At 47.9% G+C, this 19,566-nt stretch overlaps 3 protein-coding genes across 3 annotated transcripts; 1 reads left to right on the top strand and 2 right to left on the bottom strand.

The window, feature by feature from the left end:
• Nucleotides 1–3,977: 3,977 nt before the first annotated feature.
• L3040_003990 (uncharacterized protein) lies at nucleotides 3,978–6,669 on the bottom strand (the record flags this gene model as incomplete). Its single annotated transcript, XM_007294828.1, has 2 exons — nucleotides 3,978–5,215; nucleotides 5,274–6,669. 2 exons carry the CDS (start codon nucleotides 6,667–6,669, stop codon nucleotides 3,978–3,980), a joined length of 2,634 nt encoding a protein of 877 aa, XP_007294890.1.
• A 1,303-nt stretch (nucleotides 6,670–7,972) lies between these two features.
• Nucleotides 7,973–10,032, top strand: L3040_003989 (uncharacterized protein; the record flags this gene model as incomplete). Its single annotated transcript, XM_066156624.1, has 3 exons — nucleotides 7,973–8,086; nucleotides 8,193–8,361; nucleotides 9,500–10,032. The coding sequence occupies 3 exons, from the start codon at nucleotides 7,973–7,975 to the stop codon at nucleotides 10,030–10,032; spliced, it is 816 nt and encodes a 271-aa protein (XP_066012200.1).
• Nucleotides 10,033–16,905: 6,873 nt separating this feature from the next.
• Nucleotides 16,906–18,999, bottom strand: L3040_003988 (uncharacterized protein; the record flags this gene model as incomplete). Its single annotated transcript, XM_007294831.2, has 5 exons — nucleotides 16,906–17,300; nucleotides 17,355–17,434; nucleotides 17,491–17,859; nucleotides 17,913–18,720; nucleotides 18,780–18,999. 5 exons carry the CDS (start codon nucleotides 18,997–18,999, stop codon nucleotides 16,906–16,908), a joined length of 1,872 nt encoding a protein of 623 aa, XP_007294893.2.
• Nucleotides 19,000–19,566: the final 567 nt, after the last annotated feature.

Genomic DNA, 19,566 nt, shown 5'->3' with positions numbered 1-19,566 from the left:
TTCCAGCTATTTCTTTTGGGGGGGGGGGGGGGGGGGAGGATTTTTTTTTTTTTTTTGGTGTCTGTATTTTGAACGCTAGTTATTATGATCTGAGGGGCTTTAAGCGAAGAAGAGTCTGCAGATAAATAGTAAGGCCGGCGGAGACGGTCTATTCCAATCGTATCTCGCGGCGCGCAGTGCCCACTTACAATCAGCGGGCTGGATGCCTTTCGTTGGTGTGTTGGCGACAGCGCGCCTCCCTGGTTTTCCGGAGTGGCTCCGCTGGAATATGTCTCCCCGGGGCTGATTTTTATACAAGATAAAGTAAAACATCAAGAGCCTCGCAACGTACAGGCTAAGGAATCAACCATCCTCGCATCCCGTGACCTATAATAAGGATTGAATAATGCTTCTCAGACGACGGGTTTCTTCCACAGTCAGGACTCTTTGACTCTCTTATCCCATGCCGTGTAGACCGCGTCACTTGAATGATCTCAATACCATGGTCGGATTAAACTCCGTTGTGTGATTCCAAATCAGGGCTGATTCGTTCTGGGACTGACCTTATACCTGTTACTCAGATACGACGGCAGATTTTAGAAATGGGTGGCAGCGATGCCTTCTTTGGCAATAAGAAAAAAGTCCTCCGGCTTTTATGTCTATACACGATACGACTTCTCTTGCACGTACTGGATGGAAATCGCTGCTCCACAGCATTTGAATTCCGAGACCGACCGCTGGAGACTTTCCTCTCTCGTCCCGAGCTTGCTTCGGGGCCACAAGCACGCATCACTAGTCGGCAACTAGCAAGCTTTCAAGACGCTCAAACCGTAGGGGGATGGATGCCAGAAACCGCTGCCGTGATCTTCTCCATGAAAACGACACTCCGTCGGGCCCTTTCTAATAACCCAGACATCACACAGCATTCTGTCCACAGCAGATCTTGCAACCGCGGTGAATCCCGACGGAAACGTTGGAGCCACGCTCAGAAGACAGCAGCGCAGAGATCGATTCACCCCAGCGATTCTCTTGCATCTCTATCCCAGACCGCGAAGCGCCGGCCTCTCCAGTCCCTCTTCGTACATAGGGTTCCGAAAAGGCGCGCAGGAATTCTCAAGGAGGACGTCAAGACAGACAGACCCTTCGAGAGTTACCACTCATGCTCTTCGCGGCGTGAACAACGCATCGGTGCGATGCTACCAGCAGATTCGGCAGCTATGTACCTACCGTGTAGGGACGGGCCCGGTGCCATCTGAAGATGGTTAAAAAAAAAAAAAAAAAAAAATCTGGCTGGCTGGCTGGCTGGCTGCCTAGTCTTCCAGGGTGCGATACGCTCCGACACAGGAAGGGGGTTTTGACTACAGTGCTGTCGAGATCACTTCTGCTTTCAGTCTTTTCCCCCATTGCTGATTCTTGGCTTTTGGTGCGGTGCGTACCTTAGCGGAGCAAGCCGGGATTCTAGAACCGTATAGCTAACCGTATAGCAGCCTTAGGCCGTGTAGCGGGCCATGTAGCAGCCTTAAGCCGTGCAATGATCGTGTAGAAATTTTAAACCGTGTAGAAACCGTTAGCGAGGGCGACCGCATAGACCGCCCTTTAATAACCTTTAACTCCGATATACTAATTCAATTCTGCCGCGCACAGCTGAATACGTAATATATTTAAACTTCGCGTTCTTAATAAAACTTCAACTATTATAATTATTACAACTATTAGGCGCGTCACCTTTTAACCTTTAACCACCTTATCTTCTTTCACCTTTATCTGCTACGAATACTAATCTATTATTTTAACGTGTTAGTATCGAAAAAGCAAATGATCCCTTCTTCGGTCCGTCCTTCGGTCTGCTCACCTGCAAGGACCATTCCCTCGAATGTGGATTGGCCGAAGAATAAAGCAAACCAGCCACTCCTTTCCCCCCCCTCCCTCTCTTCTTTTTATTCCTTTTGTTTGCTACGCATACTAATTAATTGTTTATAGTGATAGACGCGCTTTAAGCTCCTTTTTTTTCCAACTTTACGGTCCGATATCACCAACATCATTTTATAAGCTAGAAGATTATAAGGGGTCTAAAAGAGAGCGCTAAGGTGGAAGTAGCAGTCTAGCAGAAGTGGAGGTGAAGGAGGTGGCAGTTTAGCAAAGGTAGGGGTGGAGGTAGAAGAAGTGGCAGTCTAGCAAAGGTGGAGGTGTTAGTAAATAGCCCTTACCAATTAAATTCAGACTTGCTTCCTTAGATGTAGTGGCTTGGCGCACAGCCACACCAGTGACCCCGCCCGGATTATCCTCGCTTAAGTCCTTCTACACGGTCTAAAAATATCTACACGGTCTAAAACTTCTACACGGTTTAAATACTTACACGGTTTAAAATCTATCAACCGAGCTGTTTTGAAGGATAGTGGCCAACCGTGTAGACCTGCTACACGGTCCGCTATACGGTTCTAGAATCTCGGCTTGCTCCGCTAAGGTAGGTACCGGTAGATCTCAGCGTGATTCTGACCCCTGCGCGGGTCGGTCGTGCTACGTAGGAGCAAGTTCCACGCCGCCCCGCACCTGCTAGGAAACTCACGTGCGCAAGTTAGTTAGAAGAGGGCGGCCGCGAATGGTTGAGATCCCTCATTGGTAGCGCTCTCTCGTGGCACGGGAAGCATTCTGCCTGACACGATCAGTTGCAGGTGCTCGGGCAGGCGGACGCCATCTTCGAGCTGGCCGTTCTCCCAGAACAGCCGTATACTGGTGCGTTCTTGGTTGGTACCCTCGATAGCAACAGGTACCGTATAGAGAATACGCTACTCCCATCCCAATCTGAAAAAAGGACAAAAAAAAAAAAAAAAAAGGAATCAGAAGAGTGACCACGGACACAGATCATCGACTACGTACGACCTCTAGCGTAGCACAACGTAGTACCTTAACACGAACGCTTCCATAGCCACTGTGTGCCCACTAAAGCTCGTAGTCGATAGCATGCAGAACGCGCTCGCTGGCAGCGACAGGAGCGCAGAACCCAACCCAGTGACCCAAATAAAAGCATCTCTCTCACCTCTCGAACAAGAACAACATCAACAAACTTCTAGAATAGTAAAACCATCCAGAGAGTTCCGGATGACCGAGGACAGCAGACAAGTCGACCGGCTAAACAGGGTCGGTCTGCTTTTGATGCCTGGGAGAGAGGTGCGGGAGGAGGAGGGGGAAGGAGGAAGGATGGTGTTGGTCTATCGGACCGTTCCCGCCTCGTTCAGGTACCAAGATACCTACAGTATCTCACATCTCACACGGCCGGCCCGCCTGCTTTAGATCCAGCTGGCTATAGGTTCTCCTCTAGGTTCCAGGCCCAGAACGATGGACGAGACGAAGGGCGCTCGACGGCAAGAATATGTATGGTCTTCTTGCCTTTCCTTTCCAGCTTACCCCTAACGGCAGCAACAACTACTACAACTACTACAAAAACAACAACAACAACAACAACAACAACAACAATAACAAGAATGCTAGCTACACATCTTCCCAGCTTAAAACAGAAAGAAAAAAAAAAAAAAAAAAAAAAAAAAAAAAAAAAAAACCACACATGCTTCCAGGAAAGGTATTGTTATACATCTATCTACCTATACATATATGGTATATACTATACAGTCTCTACGCCTCTACCCTCCCACCGCTCATCTAGCTTCTCATCTTCTATTGTACCTATCTATCATGAGCTTCTCTCTAGGAATAATACATCTGCTGTATACAATCATCTTTATTCGTCAAGTATTCTTTCTTTCCGTGACCTCTCCGAAACTCGCTTTCTTTTGAAAAAGCTCTCCACCTGATTTCCCAAGACACCCAGCGCGTTCATCACGCCGTCCAAACGCCCCAAGATGCATGCAGATACGGATAAGCCTATCCATCCGATTTCACTCCGTTCGTCCAACCCACCCCCACCAACCACTGCCGTTCAAGCTACCCAAGCAATCTTACAATCCCCAAATGTACGCCGGAAGATTCCCCAGTTCATTATCCTACCCACTACGAGAGTTTTTAAACCCTAAACTCAGCGTCCTCCCCGGCTGCGGATTTGATCGCGGCACTGTCGGGCCCGGCTCCTCCAGCGTCACCCGCTGAGTCAGCGGTGGAAAGACGCCGTAGCTCGTCGTCCCTGGCTGTACCTGGGATACATACGGATTCTGGCTCTGGCTCTGGCTCTGCGCCCCGTAACCCCGCTGGTACATCGGGCTCCCGTAGATATGCTCCAGATCGGCCTCCTCATCCGACACGCTTCGTGAATCGCTGTTCTTCGGACTTGGTGCCGTGACGTTGACGCCCAGGAACGCCGGGGGCGCAGGAACGTGGTCACCGGGGCGGCGCCGACCACGCGTCGAAGCCCGTTTGAGGAGGCCCTGTTTGAGGACGGAGATATCGCTGGTGCGCTTTTGTTCGCGCTCTAGATCTTCCTTCGTCGAGTTCGGGCCCAAGTTCGGTTCTTTCTCTTCTCTGCCACTCGTCCACGCCGCCCCCGAGCTTTCCGCAGCAGCTTCTTCGGCCTTCGGTACCATCCGTAAGGCTTCCTTCGCCTTGGATGCTTCTTCTCTAGCGTTGGCGGCCCAGGAATCCGGCACGCTGACTGTGTAGCCCGGGTTGCTGTGGCTGCCGAGTGGCTCGTAGCCTTCACCAGGGCCGTAGATTGGGACTTTGCGGAGGGCGACGACGAGGGCGCACATGAACTTTGAGCGCCGGGCTGCGCGCACCGTCTCGTTCGCCCAGTTGGACTTGTGTTTGATCTCCACCTTCAGCTGCAACTTATCCATACTTCCAATGCCCGTCGCCTCCAGAACGATGTCCTGTTGAAAGTCTCTGGCGTTTTCAGGCGCTTGGACGAAGGCTTGCATCTCGGCGCGGAGGAGCTCGATATCTTCGAGCGTGGTCTCGAAGGAGATGAACATGTCGAGTTGTTCCTTCATGGCCTTGGAGCGGGTGACGTTTTCGATCCAGAGATTGTTGAGGACGATGTTGGGAACCTGGACCACTTTCATCGTGTCGATGCGCTTGAAGACTGTATAGAGGAGGGAGATTTGCTCGACGACGAGGAAGACGTGGTCGATGTCCACACGGTCGCCGACGTCGTAGGGATGCTTGACGAAGAGAAAGATACAGGAGCCGAGGAATTCCTGAGTGGTGGCTGCAAAGACGAAGGAGAGAGATAGGAGGGTGGTGCCGGCCGTGGCGAGGGTCGTGACGAAGGACGTGTTTTGAAAGGCCACTGTCGCAGATGTTAGTAGGTAAAAAGTAGCAAGGGCAGGATAAGGCGAGAGGCTTACCGAAGACGAAGAGGATGATGACCGACAAGATCGTGACGAGGACGGAGTCCAGAACCCCAATCGCCTGCCCAACATCTCGCATACTGGCGGTGATGGCCTTGCGCTCCCTTCCAATCTCCACAACCTTCATAATCATCTCCTCCAGACTAATGTCGCCGTTCTCATCATTATCCAGAGCACGGAAGATCTCGCCCGCCTCTTCCTTCCGCTGATTACCCAGCACTTCCTCGATATCTTCGGCAAGCAGACTCTCCTTGCCTTCAACCACAAACGACATCCACAACCGCTTGGCCAACGCCTCCGAGGATTTCTGCTTCTCCAGGGCTTGGAGTATTACCGAGTGCGAAGACAAGGGGTTGAAGACCTGCTTCCCTGTGATTTCCGAAGCGATGTTCCCAAAGACGGAAGTGAATTTGTCACCCGCACGACCAATGTTCCCAATGATCCGCATCGGGGTGTTGGATCCATCGCGTTTGACATTCTTGGCCAGCAAAGCTTCAAGACTATCACTGATCAAGTAATCCTCTTCGATAAACTCTGGGCAGTACACGGGGAAGAGCTGTCGACTGGCATCATACAGCAGGCCCAGCAGATGAATATTCCTCTTCGAGTCCTTGATCTTCCCATCGAACGACCGCTTGTGGTAATTGATACTCACAAGCTGGATCATCATCTTCTCAACCAAGAACAGAAGACTGCCGATACACATGGGCGCCAGCACCTTCAAGGTAGTACTGATCCAGCCTTTCGGGGGATCCGCACTCGGGTTTAAGGCCGGGGTGGTCAAGACCCTGAAGCTAAGAAAGTTCGAACTGGTCCATCCCACCAGGCTTAGCGGGATCTCGACGGCGCGGAGAATTGTCGCGTACTTCTTGGTCCCGGACGAGACCACACCGCACACGAACATGAAGATGAACGGGATGGCTTTGGAACAGAGTTTCGAGACCCACATGGAGAGCCAGACAATCAAGATCCACAGCCAGAAGAGGTAGACCTTGATACCCGTGTTGAGGAAGCGTGCGTTCGGGTTGAGCACGGCGTAGATGGCCACGGGGGCCGCGAGGACGGAGCCGAGGGGCACCACGTACATTATGTACCGGATGAGCACCGAGAAGCCGGTGATCTTGTTGTAGACCTTTCCCAGCCCGGTGACGGCAATCTCCTCGCCATCGGAGCCCCGTCGGACAGGCCCGCCGTGCTCTTTCCTGACTTTCCTCCGGCCGTGGTGGAAAGTAAACTTCTCCTCCTCGTCGTCCGCCTCGGCCAGGAATTTAGGCTGACTGCTCATATCTCTGTCGTTGAGGACGCCTTCGCCTTGTTTCCTGGCTCCTCTCGTCGAGATGCGTGACTGCACCTGGGTGAGTGGGATGGCGCCTTCGGGGTCGAAGGAGCCCATGTTGGAGGAGGAGGAGGGATGATTCGTTGACGCGAGTGGTTGAAAGCCTTGGCGATTGAAAAGACTGATGGGGGATCGTGGACTGCGAAGGGGCATGAAGATTACGAAGCGTTTGTTTGTATGTTTTTATGTATGTATGTATGTGTTATGTATGCATTAGGTTCGTCTGGTCTGCCGAGGACTGGAGGTTGTTGTTGTATCGCTAGGAAGGGTGGTCTTCGTCAGAACGAGGGTCGTCGTCGTCGTCGTCGTCGTCGTCTTCAGAGAACGTAGATGCGCACCAGCGTCTGTCTAGTGACTGAGTCCGTTTTGTGGGTCGAGGGCGTTTCGAGGGTGGGGAGGTATAGGGTATGTATCTCCGTATGGTATGCTTATGTCGTCTGGTTTGTGTTTGTATTTATGTTTGCATATTCTTCCCCTCGACGCTCGCGTTGCCAGCGCCAGAGAAGCAAGTGTAAAGAAGGTATCGAGAAGGAATCGAAGGTCAGCGCAAAATCAAGCACGCACGCAGAGATGGAATGAAGGAGGGAGTGATTGTCAGGATGATCGTGGATATGAGAACGGTGCAGCAATAATATTTATTCTAACGAACGGAGACCGGATGAACTAATGACCGACGGGGGCACAGAGGCCGTCTGTGCGCCAATCAGAAGCTGCGGTTCATCAGATGGATTCAAAATCCAGATCCTCGGCCCCTTGGCTGGGCATGCAGGGGGAGGGGGGCCCTGCCTGGCCACGACTTGAAACGTTGCGACGTGCCGGTGTGCAGGTGTGCAGGTGTGCAGATGTGCAGGTGTGCAGACGGCTCAGTTTCAAGTCCTATAATCTATACTTAGCCAGTCAGACTTAGATAGTCAGGTTCAGTTACCTAGACTCAGTCAGAGGCATCAAACTAATAGCATCTCCCTATGTAATAGTAGATACATTTATCTTCATGTGTAAAAGTAGATAATACAAGCGGCGACAATGCCGGAAAACGGAACGGAGAGTATAGCACTAAGTACCGGTAGACCTATCAAGCTTTTGCTATCGGAATCATAACTCACCGCTTTCTGCGAGGGGCAGAAACCAGAAATAGCTGGGCGGTGAACCATAGTTTTAAAGCACTGCTTCGACATTATGTCATCCCCTATGCAAGACTCTCGAGCCCCGAACCTACGGATAGGGACATGAAAACCCACTTTATCATTTCGACGACGACGACTACAACAACAACAACAACAACAACAACAACAACAACAACATCAACAGCAACAACAAGAACAGCAGCACCAACATCAACAACAATCGAAATGCAACAGCAATGACCACCCAGCAGACCATCGACATGAAATTCGACGCCGCCCGCGCCAAAGACCTCGTCCAGGCGCTGCGGACCGTGCAGAGCCGGGTAGCAAGGGCTGCTGCGGGACGAGATGTGCGTAAGACAAACGTCTACTTCAGATCACGACGCGTCACCTGACATCATATCACATCATATCACGATTCTTTGACGCTCGAGCTAACCGAAAGGGAGCCATTAGGTGAGGCTCGTAGCCGTGTCCAAGTTGAAGCCGGCGTCTGATATCCTGGCCTTGTATCAGGATGCCGGCCAGAGGCATTTCGGCGAGAACTACGCCCAAGAGCTGATTGAGAAGGCGGAGGTTCTACCGCGGGATGTGAAGTGGCATTTTATAGGGGGACTCCAGTCCAGTACGTGTGGCTTTCCCGACCCTCTCTCTTCTTTGGCGCACTCTTAAAAGGCGACGATGCGGTCTTGTATTGATGTCTTTGCTCTTCCGTATGTTATGCGTTGCATGATGTTGCTTGCGCCTTATCATTTGATGTTGAGACTTGAGACCTTCCTTATATCACGTGGAACCGGCCTTTGAGTTAGTTCCTCCTCCTCATTCACGGCGTTGCTTGATTGTAACCCCTTGCCCCTTGCCCCTTAAGGAAAAAGCACACATTTTTGTTGCACGTCTGGAAATCTCGGACTTAAATCCAGAGTCTCAGGCTGGCTGTCGAGGAGCTCTTAACAGCGATATTGCATCGGCGAAGCTTTGTCTGTTGGTTTCGGAGTTAAGGCGTTGGAGATGTGAGTGGGCTCTTGGTACCTATTATTACCTATTATCTTATGCATGTCCTCCTAGGTCACCGCTGGATCTTTTGATTCTGTGGAGATACGAATTGCCCGTTGAAGACATTGGTAGGAGGAATCTCAATCATTGTCGTGGGTGCACGCTAGGTCCGGGAGGTACATGGCACGAGTTTGGTTGATGCTCGCAAAGCAAAATCGTTGTTATTTTGCTTTACCCGCATACATGCATTGCCGTTTAAATGCATATTGTCTCACTATGTACGGCGAACCGGGAAGGATGGATGTACTTCTGAGCGATCGGATGCCACGCTGGTTACTCGTTTCTGCTCGGGATTTCAAGGTGGCCACTCCATTCCTTGGTATTGCTATTAAGCCTTCGCCTTTTCCTCAAATCCGAGTGATTGAAGCATGAGGAGAAGATAAATGTCTTGTGTGCGATTATTCTACCCTCTTCATCATTAAGACCTATTGGGACTTTGCTCAAAAGCCCAAGAGACGTCAAAGATGAGAAGCCGGGAAATCCAGAGTAGAAACGCGTCAAGTGATGGAGCACATTTGGTCAGCACTTTCTCTTGTCTAAGAAGCATTGCTTGTACCAGTCCTGAAGTTCTCACTATCCATTCCATTTCTCCACACGTGCTATTTGTTCTCCACAGACTTCTCTGAACCCTCCTCTTCTTATCCCAAATCCAGAATCCATTCTCCCGAGTCCAGAGCCCACAAATCGCTAAACTCCATCCCTTCTCACAGATAAATGCCGTCTCCTGGCCTCTAGCGTACCAAACCTGCATATCGTCTCCTCAGTCGACTCTCTCAAAAAGGCAACACAACTGGAGGCCGGCCGCGCCTCCCTCTCCCCCGCTGCCTCCGAGCCACTAAATATCCACATCCAAGTCAACACCTCTGGCGAAGCCTCCAAATCTGGGTGCGCCCCGGGTCCCGACACCTCAGCTCTCGCGAAGCAGATACTAACCACCTGTCCAAACCTCCGCCTCCTGGGCCTCATGACCATTGGCGCCATTGCCCGAAGCAAGGCTGTGAAAGAAGGAGAGGAGAATGCGGATTTCGTCACACTGCGGGAGGAGCGTGACAGACTTCAGAGGGAGCTGGAGGAGGGGGCGTGGAACGGGACGCTGGAGCTGAGCATGGGGATGAGTGATGATTTCGAGGGGGCGATTGAAGGTGGCAGTGATGAGGTTAGGGTGGGCAGTACGATTTTTGGGGCGAGGCCGCCGAAGGAGGAATTTAAGGTCAAGACGGCTGTTGAAAAGGGGAAGTCATGAGTTGTTTTTCTCGGGTACTGCAAGCCAGTCCTGCGCGTGGGGCTGAAAGCCTAGCTCCTAGCCGCTTGCGCTGAGAGAGAGAATGAGGGAGCGCTGATCTATTTTTCTTCTTTCCTTTTTCTTTTTTGTTTTCTTTTCTTTGCTGGGCACAGGCAGGATCACTTCAAGCGATTCTTGCTGATGCTCGGTAACTGAGGGAATTCGCTGAATGAAAGAATGAATAAATCCGCCACCCTCATTTCACGTTCCTCCGGCTTCCCATCTAGAATCTCACGGGCATATCCCTATCGTCGTAGCATATTTTCAGATCTGCAAACTGGGTTGTGGCTTTGGTCGTGATCATTTTCGTGGCTCTCTCTCTCTCTCTCTCTCTCTCTCTCTCTCTTTTTCTCTCTCTAGCTTTCTCTTAGCGTACGTAGCAATAACAAATTCTTCAGGAGAGAAATACCGAACCTAGTTTTCCTCCTTTGCGTATCTCATTATTTATGACATTTCCGTTTGTTTATTTTCTGCCCCTCTCTCTGGAGAAGACTCTCTCTCTCTCTCTTCCTCTCTCTTCCTCTCTCTTCCTCTCTCTTTCTATCTTCCTTTTCCTCCCATCTCAATCGCTCCTCATCTATTATCTAGTTTTTCTCTCTCTTGGCGAGAAGCTCTCTCTCTGTCTCTCTGTCTGTCTCTCTCTCTCACAAAATTACCTACTACGATCCGTCTTACAGTTTTTTAAAGGAAGGGAAGAAGGGAAGAAGGGAAGGGGACGATCGGTGGTGGTTTTTTTCGCTGTGGGTGATTGTTATTATTATTATTATTGTTTTATTTATTTGATTTATATATAACTATACATATTTTGGAGGGTGGCGGGGATTGCCTTCTAAAGCTGTCTGTCTGTCGGTCTTCTATACAAAAAATAACGCGTCGGCTTAGCGCGTCGCTGTACTTTATGTGTCCTAAGGCGGCCTGCTATCTCCGTTCGACACGTTGAGGAATGCGATGATACGTAGCAACGATAATGATACTCTTCTTCTTCTTCTCCTCCTCTTCTAATTCCTCCTCTTCTAATTCCTCCTCATCCTCACCTTTTATCACCCTTCTCAACCATTCCTATCCCCTCCGCCCCCTGGCCACTGTGGTTGTCGTAGCGGCATTCGCCGTCGACGATGCCGCGGTTGGGGTCGAACTCTTCTTCTTATGGGAAGGCGACGGCGGAGCAGCTGCTGATGAGGGCTGCGAAGAGGGCGAGGAAGGGGAGGGGGGTTGGGAATTGCATGTTGTTGTTGTTGCTGTTATTGGTTTTGTAAACCACCATAGGAGATGGTTCATAGCGTGGAGCCTACGTAAAGAGGAGGCGAAACCGACGATTAGAAAGTTCTTGGGAATGTCTACAGACGGTAAGACCGTCACTTGTAAAAACGGTCCTTGACTTTTCAGACGGTGAATAGGTTATTCGTCGTCAAGACCTGAAATAGGATTTGTGTTTGATGAAAATAACGGCTCAAGTGATCTAAACCGTAGATAGAATGGAATCGATTTAATCGATTGGATGATCGCTTATCAGAGTCTGTCTTTCTATAAAAAGATGGATATTAAAATAAAATCGTTTTAATCGATTGGATCGTCGTTTATAAAAGTCGGTCTTTTTACTAAGAGACCGTGCAAAGGCCCTCTTCAGACCGTCCCCGGACCGTCCTCGACCTTTGCGAACGTCTTAAACTCTTATTCGAAAGCTAATATCAACAAGCCAATATCTTGATTTATCTCTCGGTCCCTGGCATCCCCCTTCCTTTTAGCCTCCTCCCCCTCTTCCTTTAATTCTTGCATATTAGCATCCGAAAAAGCATACGTCCGTTACGGAGGTACAGCGGTGAAATTTTCCGACTTGCTTTGGAAACTAGTTTAATCAAGCAATACCTTTACGGTCCCCTGCTTCGTATCGCTGAACCCGATCATACAATGTATACTCTATAGGAAATGCTACGGCTAGGGAAAGGTAGTATTGAGTACTTACCAATCGTTACGCTAGTATTGTGAAAGAAAGATGAGGAGTGGAAGAACTACCTAGGTACAGCACAGTACAGTGCCGAGGTACCGGTACGGTATATGCACCTGCGGGAGCGGGATGTCCACGTAACCTCGGCTAGCTAGTGCCCATACAACCAACTAACTTGAACCCTTAAAACCTTCAATGCTACAGTAAGACCGTCATAAGAAAGGATCGTTTTTTTTTTTTTTTTTTTTTTTTTTAAAAAAAAAAAAGTCTTATAAATTTCTCATCAGCGTCGATTACAGCAAGCATACTTATGAAAATTTATCGTACGAAGTAAAGTATACGAAAAGAAAGATTGGAACGCGTATCGCGTTCGGCGATACAAACCCTGGGACCGTAAAGGTATTGCTCGATTAAGCTAGTTTCTAAAGCAGATCGGAAAACTTTCCGCCGTATGTACTACGTGTGTGTACCAGCTAGCCGGGTTCCCATCCTTCTCTTCGATAAATTATTTTTTAAAGGTGACGTCGATATTTTTAAATCGAAAAGGAATATTGCAATACTATAAATAAACTGGCCGAATTTTTATCCTTCTCTCTAATAAATTATTTTTAAACTACCTTAAAGGGTGGTAGGGGGTCATTTAAATGGTCCTCTGATCCTCTTCTATAAGAGACGGCCATTAGACCGCTTAAATTCAGTACTAAGCTCTTTTCAAGAATAGTTTATCGAAAAGACCGTCCCATTGAAAGAGACCGTTCTGTGGCCGTCCCATAGCCGTCCCCGTCTATATTTTTAAAATGGGCTTATTAATAAGCTCGTTTTAAAAAATTGAAATAGTTCGATAACTATTTTAAAGAAGATATAGTTATAGATAAAAATTATCTTTTAAATAAAATTGTTTTAATAATAATTTAAGAAGTTCGACGCCAAGATATTTCTCGGTATCGCTGCTACGGCTTGTATATCAACGCTTTAATTTTTTTGAAATCGAAATCGATCGATTTAGCAAAAGTTCAACCGCGTACGATGGCCACTCTTTCAGCCTAGGTAGGTAGGGCGGGTAGCAAAAGGTGAGGGGGGGGGGGGGGGGGGGGGGGGGGGGGGGGGGTACTAGGTGGATGAGGTAGTAAAGAGTACCTTAAAGGCAGGTAGAGGGTTATTTAAACCGTCAGCTGACAATCCGATGACGGTTTCTTTAGAAGACGATTCCAAGAGGTTGGCATAGCTAGTGGATTACCCTAGGCCGATACTTAAAATTGAATAAAATCTGAAAACAAACGATTTAAATTATTTAAATCGTAGCTAAAATAAAACTATTTCAATCGATTGAATCGTTTTTTATAAGAGCTCGTCTTTTCGTGAAAAGATTATTACTAAAATAAAACGGTTTTAATCGATTAAATAATCGTTTATAAAAGTCGGTCTTTTTATAAAAAGACCGTTTTAAGACCGTCTTGTGGCCGTCCCAAGGCCGTCCCAAGGCCGTCCCCGAACTTGAAACCGTCCCGGAAGGCGTTGATTAATAAGCAAATAAATTTAATTTTTTTTTTCAATTACTTAGCAGTCTACCTTCTGCTAGGTAGACTACCCTCTTATCACCAACCCCCCCCCCCCCCCCCCCCCATATACCCCAGGTGCTCAAGAGGCGCATCTACGCGGGTGAACTTTTACTGAATCGATCGATTCCGATTATTAAAAATTTAAAGCGTTGATATATAAGCCGTAGTAGCGATACCGAGAAATATCTTAGCATCGAATTTATTAAATTATTACTAAAACGATTCCATTTAAGAAGTAATTTTTATTTACAACTATACTTTTTTTAAAAATAAATATCGAACTATTTCAATTTTTTAAAACGAGCTTATTAATAAGCTTGCTTTAAAAATATGGACGGGGACGGCTATAGGACGGCTATAGGACGGTCCCAAGCTCGGGGACGATCAAAAAGGTGAACTATTCTTGATTTGTAACTAGTACTGATTGTAAACGGTCTAATAATCGTCTTTTATAAAAGAGGGTCAGAGGACCGCTCAAATGACCCCCTGCCTTTAAGGTAGTCCAGCAAGCAATAGAAAGATTATCTGATTACTAATTCACGTTCTCAAGGACGGTTTTAAGCTCAAGGACGGCCATGGGACGGCCATGGGACGGCCATAGGACGGTTTTTATACGAAAAGACGAGTATTTAAAAAAAAATCATTTAATCGAATAAAATAGTTTTGTTTTAGTTAAAATTTAAATTATTTAAATCGTTTGTTTTCAAATTCTATTCAATCTTAAGTATAAGCCTAAGGTGATCCACCAGCTATGCTAACTTATTAAAATCGTCCCTAAAAGAGATGGTTATCAGACGATCAGCTGACCGTCTAAATGCTCCTGCATTCCCCTTTAAGGTAACGTCGGTCTTTTTAAAATCGAAAAGGAATATTGCAATATTATAAATAAACTGGCCGAGTTCTCATCCTTTTCTTCGATAGATTATTTTTAAAGTAACGTCGATCTTTTTAAATCCAAAAAGAATTACGTCGCAAGCGTAAGTATTACCCCTGAGGGTAGGGAAACCAGGGGGTTTAAAGAAAAAACTAAACTTTTAAGGCACCCTCGAGGGGTAATACGTAGTACTTAGGGCTGTACCGTGGAATATTGCAATACTATAAATAATTGACTAAGTTTAAATTTGATTTTATATTAAAGATAATATTTTCCATATAAGAATAAGAAGACGATACTTAAATCATTATCATCTTCTATTGCAAGCACTACAAGCTTAAGCATTATTTCTTCTCATCAGCTCGCATCAATAAAAGACTTTATACTAACACGATGCTACGATTGCAATCTACCTTCGCACTCTTGCTAGTCTTGAGCCTCTTTAATGGAGCTCATGGATTTTGGTGGAGATGGAGTAGAAAGCAAGTCATCGGCTATGCAATGGTTTCTGAAGTAAGCTTTAAACTTGATTATATTTATATAAAATTATTTATATAAAATTAGCTTATATACTAATTACGCGAATTTTAGGAGCACGCTGATCTAATCAATAAAAACCACGATTTAATTGTGCAAGATGCTACAAACTTTCAAGTAGGACCTGGCTTTTACCTTCGTAAGTTAATTTATATAAACCGCTATTTAATACGCAGAGCTAATAATTTAAACTAGGAGACAAACCTAGCTGGGAAAGTCAAGAAGGAAAATGGTATTGTGTTGTTAAAGCGAATACGAAAAAGATGAAAAAAGCTCGCAAAGCGATGATTCCGCAATCTTATGAAATACTTATTGCGCTTCGTCGGTTTCAGACAACGAGATTGTATGGCGCAGAGGAATCAGTTATTGCGAACTATATAGTAAGACATAGAGATATATATGAGCCCGAGAATACGCTGCGATTTTCTTGGGTTGAAGGCGCCGATCAGCAACGACAGATGACTATTCCAAAGCAAATGGCAACTGGCGGTGATTTGGATTTCTGGGCCAAATGCTTTAAAACAGAAAAAAAGCTAAGGAAATTTTCGGACAAGACTATTCAATGGGAACGCGATTGGAAGCCTCGTGTCAATTTCAAGTCAATTGCCCCTCGAAAGCAAGAAAACTAAAGGGTTTAAAGTGGAATTTAAACTTCTGAGGCACTTTCGAGGCGTAATTAAAGCGAGCTTGCGAAGCTTTGTATTACCGGAGAGCTCCTTCCTTTATAAAAGCTTTATAAAAGGGAATGTGGCCTTATAAAAAAATGCAAATAACTTTTTTTAGCGAATAGAATTGATTGGTCAGTTAAAAAGTGCGCGTAATGACGGGAAGCAGAATCCTAAAATAGAAAATAGCAAACAACGTGATTAAAGTACCGGTACTGACAATTGAAGATTAGAAATATACTATTATTTCGAACTTCAAATCATTCAAACAAATACGCCTCTTTAAATTCAGTAAACTCTCAATTGCGCGTATATACCTTGGTAGGTGCACTCTCAAGCTCGCTTTGATATCACGTAAGCTGCTTGCCATTTACGTCAACTTACTTGATACTACTAGTTCAAGACAATGCGCTGCTTATAATTTTTTTGGTTCCAGACATACATACTCGTCCGGCCTGCATGTCTGTCCTTGTGCGTCAATCTTTCTAAATCGACGACTTTATCTTTGGGATGGATTTCGATGGGGGTACAAATATGCTGGCCGCACGAGTAGTTGTATATTGAAATGTAGTTGTGTAAAAGGCTCGTTGGGACTTCTTGAGGCTACTAGTGCGTCGGCTAATGAAGCGGGAAACCTAGTTCGATGTGAATAACGTCGCCGCTAAGCCTTACCGCTGCTTAGTCGACGGCTCGTAATATCTACAGTAAGTTCAAGGTTGGAGGAAGGCTCGGGGACTAGTGGCTTTATTGGGAGGCCTTAAAATTGGACAGTAACGAGAACGACGGATCCCATTCATCTGTATACCACTACCGCATCTCCTCCTCCCCAATAGAAGATCCCTTTATATATTATATTACATCGGCAGCGATGACTTCGATAGTAGCGGATACACCTAGACAACACAAACCCCTCGAGCTAATTCGCAATGGCAAATCTAGCTCAGACGAACCACAATCATCTCTAAAAATAACGAAAACTAGCGAATCGTCATACTCAGACTAGAGGATTGCTGAGTGTGGTCTTGATATCAACTTTCCACTTCAGAGAGACAGAGCTCCTCTCCACACGCTAAGATCCCACACTATGTACATCTACTACTTTCCCAGCTTCCAAAACGCCCGCTAAATGTCACCGCTATAGCGCCAACCCCAGATACAAAACAAAACATAACCGAAAGGGGGTATGAAACAATGCAACAGAACGAGTCAGCAAATCCTTTTTGTTCTTCTCCCTCCCTGCCCTCAAGGCCCTCTCTAAGCCATCTCATGTGTCTGTCTCGCATCCATCTCATAACGCGCCGGTGGCGTGTTCATCTCCTGGGCATAGCCCTCCCTCCCAGCCACAACACTGCCTGGGACTTCCGACATGACGGGTGCGTAAGGCTTGAAGTCACCGCGGTCTTCGCCCTGGTAATGCACCTGACCGTCGTCTTCCGTGTGAGCACCGCCTCCTGCAGCGTTGGATGGGAGCTCGGACGCGGCGGCTGCGCGCTTGCGTCGCCGCGTGAGGAAGAAGATGAGGCCGGCGATAGCAGCAAGGCCTAGGACCCCGCCTACCACGCCGCCTACTACCGCGCCCGTGTGGGAACTCTTGGGCGACGACGTAGGGGCGTTGGTGGCTGAAGATGAAGGCGTTGGGGTGCTTGGAGCTGAAGATGGTCAGTCTACACTCGTGAGTTCCTCCCGGAGGTGGAAAGACTTACGATTAGTGAAATGGGTGACGGCAAATACGTCCTTGAGGCTTTTTGAGCCGGACGTAGCCCAGGTAGCAGGGTCTCTGGCGCTGTTCTTCCGTTAAATTTGAGGTCATCGAGTTGTGTCCAGGGGTGAAAATCTTACTTCGAAGCATAGTAGTTTCTCACCGGATCAGACTGCTCGTAGGCGGGAGCACCTGCGTCGTACTGATTCGCCCAGGAAAGCCTCGTCATGTCGAAAATGGCGAGCCCTTGAGCGAACTGATCTCGGGTGGAGAAAGTCACCAGGTCCAACGACGGTGCAGCGTTCGTTGCCGTGTCTTGCAGAGTATCCACCCCCCCGATGACCAGCATCTGCCTGTTCCCCACGGTCTCGCAGGTGTGGCCGTGCCTAGGCTTTGCTGGGGGATAAGGCACCTTGATCCACTGGAATGCTGGCAGTGTGAGGATGTAGATTTCATCATATGGTAAGGCGGCGGACCCAAGATGACCTCCCCATCCCGCGTAGATGAATCTACAAGATCACGTATCAGCAGTTAGTCTTATACTGTAGGCTGCCCGACTCACATTTCGTATGTATCGTTTGTCGAGTTGGCCCCCGTAGCACAGAACTCTATGCGGCCGTTCGGGGTGTTTCCAGTTGTTGTCTGGTTATAGAAAGTGCCCGTTGCCGGATCAAAGATAGTCAGAGTTTGGAAGGATTGGAGTTTCTGCCCGGCCGAGTATTTATCCAGATCCGAGACATCACCTCCTAAGATAACGTAGATTCCCTGAGGTCCGAAGGATGGAACATAGTGAAGGACCCCTCGCTCCGCAGTACCGTTAAAATTGTAGCCAGACGCGCTCGAGTTCGTGAAAGTACCCGTAGCCATGTTGTACTGAACGATCCCAGGAACTGGTCTCGAATCAGTCAAGTTCTTGGTCGCCGGGCTCGACCTGCTATTCTCGTATCCTCCCAGCGTGAATGCACTGTCTCCCCCGAAAGCGGAAAGTGCTTGATATGGCCGAGTCAAAGATTTGCTGGTTATCGCTGATGTGGCTGCCGTCTTCCGACTCCATATTCCTCCACCTTGGCTGTCTAGTTTGAATGACCATAGTCCTAGGGGCCATGGGGCTGGCGTATTGAAACGTGCCGCTGCGCCTGAAAATCCAAGAATCAGAGAATTTTCCTTCTCGCTATACCAAAGAGACCCGTCGTCCAAGCACGGTACTCCACTGGGCTTCGAGTATGAGTTGATGACGACGGATGAGTTGACCCATGACTTTGAAATATCAATCGATAATGTTGTTGTCGCATATAATATCTGGGGTGATCCACCGCTTGTGTACGAAAATGCGCCTCCATCAATGTACACATAGTTCCCAACCACAACCGCTACAATACGCTGTTAGTCACAGGTTCAATTAGAGAAAAAGGGAGGGGGTTATCCATACATCCATGGTATCCTCTTCGCAGGAAGATGTTTGCTGCGACGACACCTGGTTGTTGCCTAGCCTTAATCACTGTCTCACCCAGGAGCTCCCTTCTAGCGACGAGAGGCACATCTTCTGCCACCAGAAGTGGCTCCGCACATGATTCTGCAGACTCAAGACAGAGAGACAGAGCCGAATGGCAGGATGCCAATGCAAGACAAAACGATAGTAGGGCCCTCATGGCGGGAACAAAGAAGTAGCGACGAACGGAAGAAGGAAAAACCTATATATGAGAGATGGCAAGACAGGAGAGGTAGCGGGTCCAGTCTTCAGCGGGAGGCAACCGTCCACAGGCTGACAAGCTGCGCCCCATTCTGGTAACCCTTCCTGAGACCGGACTGATGCTAGATCGTGCAACGTGGAGCACTCGGTGGCAATGCGGCTGGCGGTTGATATGATGAGGTGAGGCCAGCCCCCAATCAGCAATCTTTCCACTGATATATACATGCAAGCTTCCGTCCCAAGCCTCGTTAACAGGGCTTACTCGTACGGGCAGCCAGTGACTGCCCTCTATTATTGCTTAGCGAGACGCTCCCTGCTCGCTTATGCCTCCACTTAAATCAACAAACCATGTCTCTGTGGATTTCCCCCGAGATTCTTCAGCAACCGTACGTTTACCCAATCAGAACCGAATAATCGCGAGCAAAGGTCTCGATTCCGAGGAAGGAGATGGGAGAGTACCCAGCAAATAGCTTCAGGGGGCCTTCGACAAGCAACTATTGCCGTGAAATAATTTGCCGCACTAATT

The sequence above is a fragment of the Drepanopeziza brunnea genome, assembly GCF_022702325.1.
Source record: "Drepanopeziza brunnea f. sp. 'multigermtubi' strain 214-2 chromosome Unknown ctg5, whole genome shotgun sequence".
NCBI lineage: Eukaryota > Fungi > Ascomycota > Leotiomycetes > Helotiales > Drepanopezizaceae > Drepanopeziza > Drepanopeziza brunnea.
This window is presented reverse-complemented; position numbering and strand designations above follow the sequence as displayed.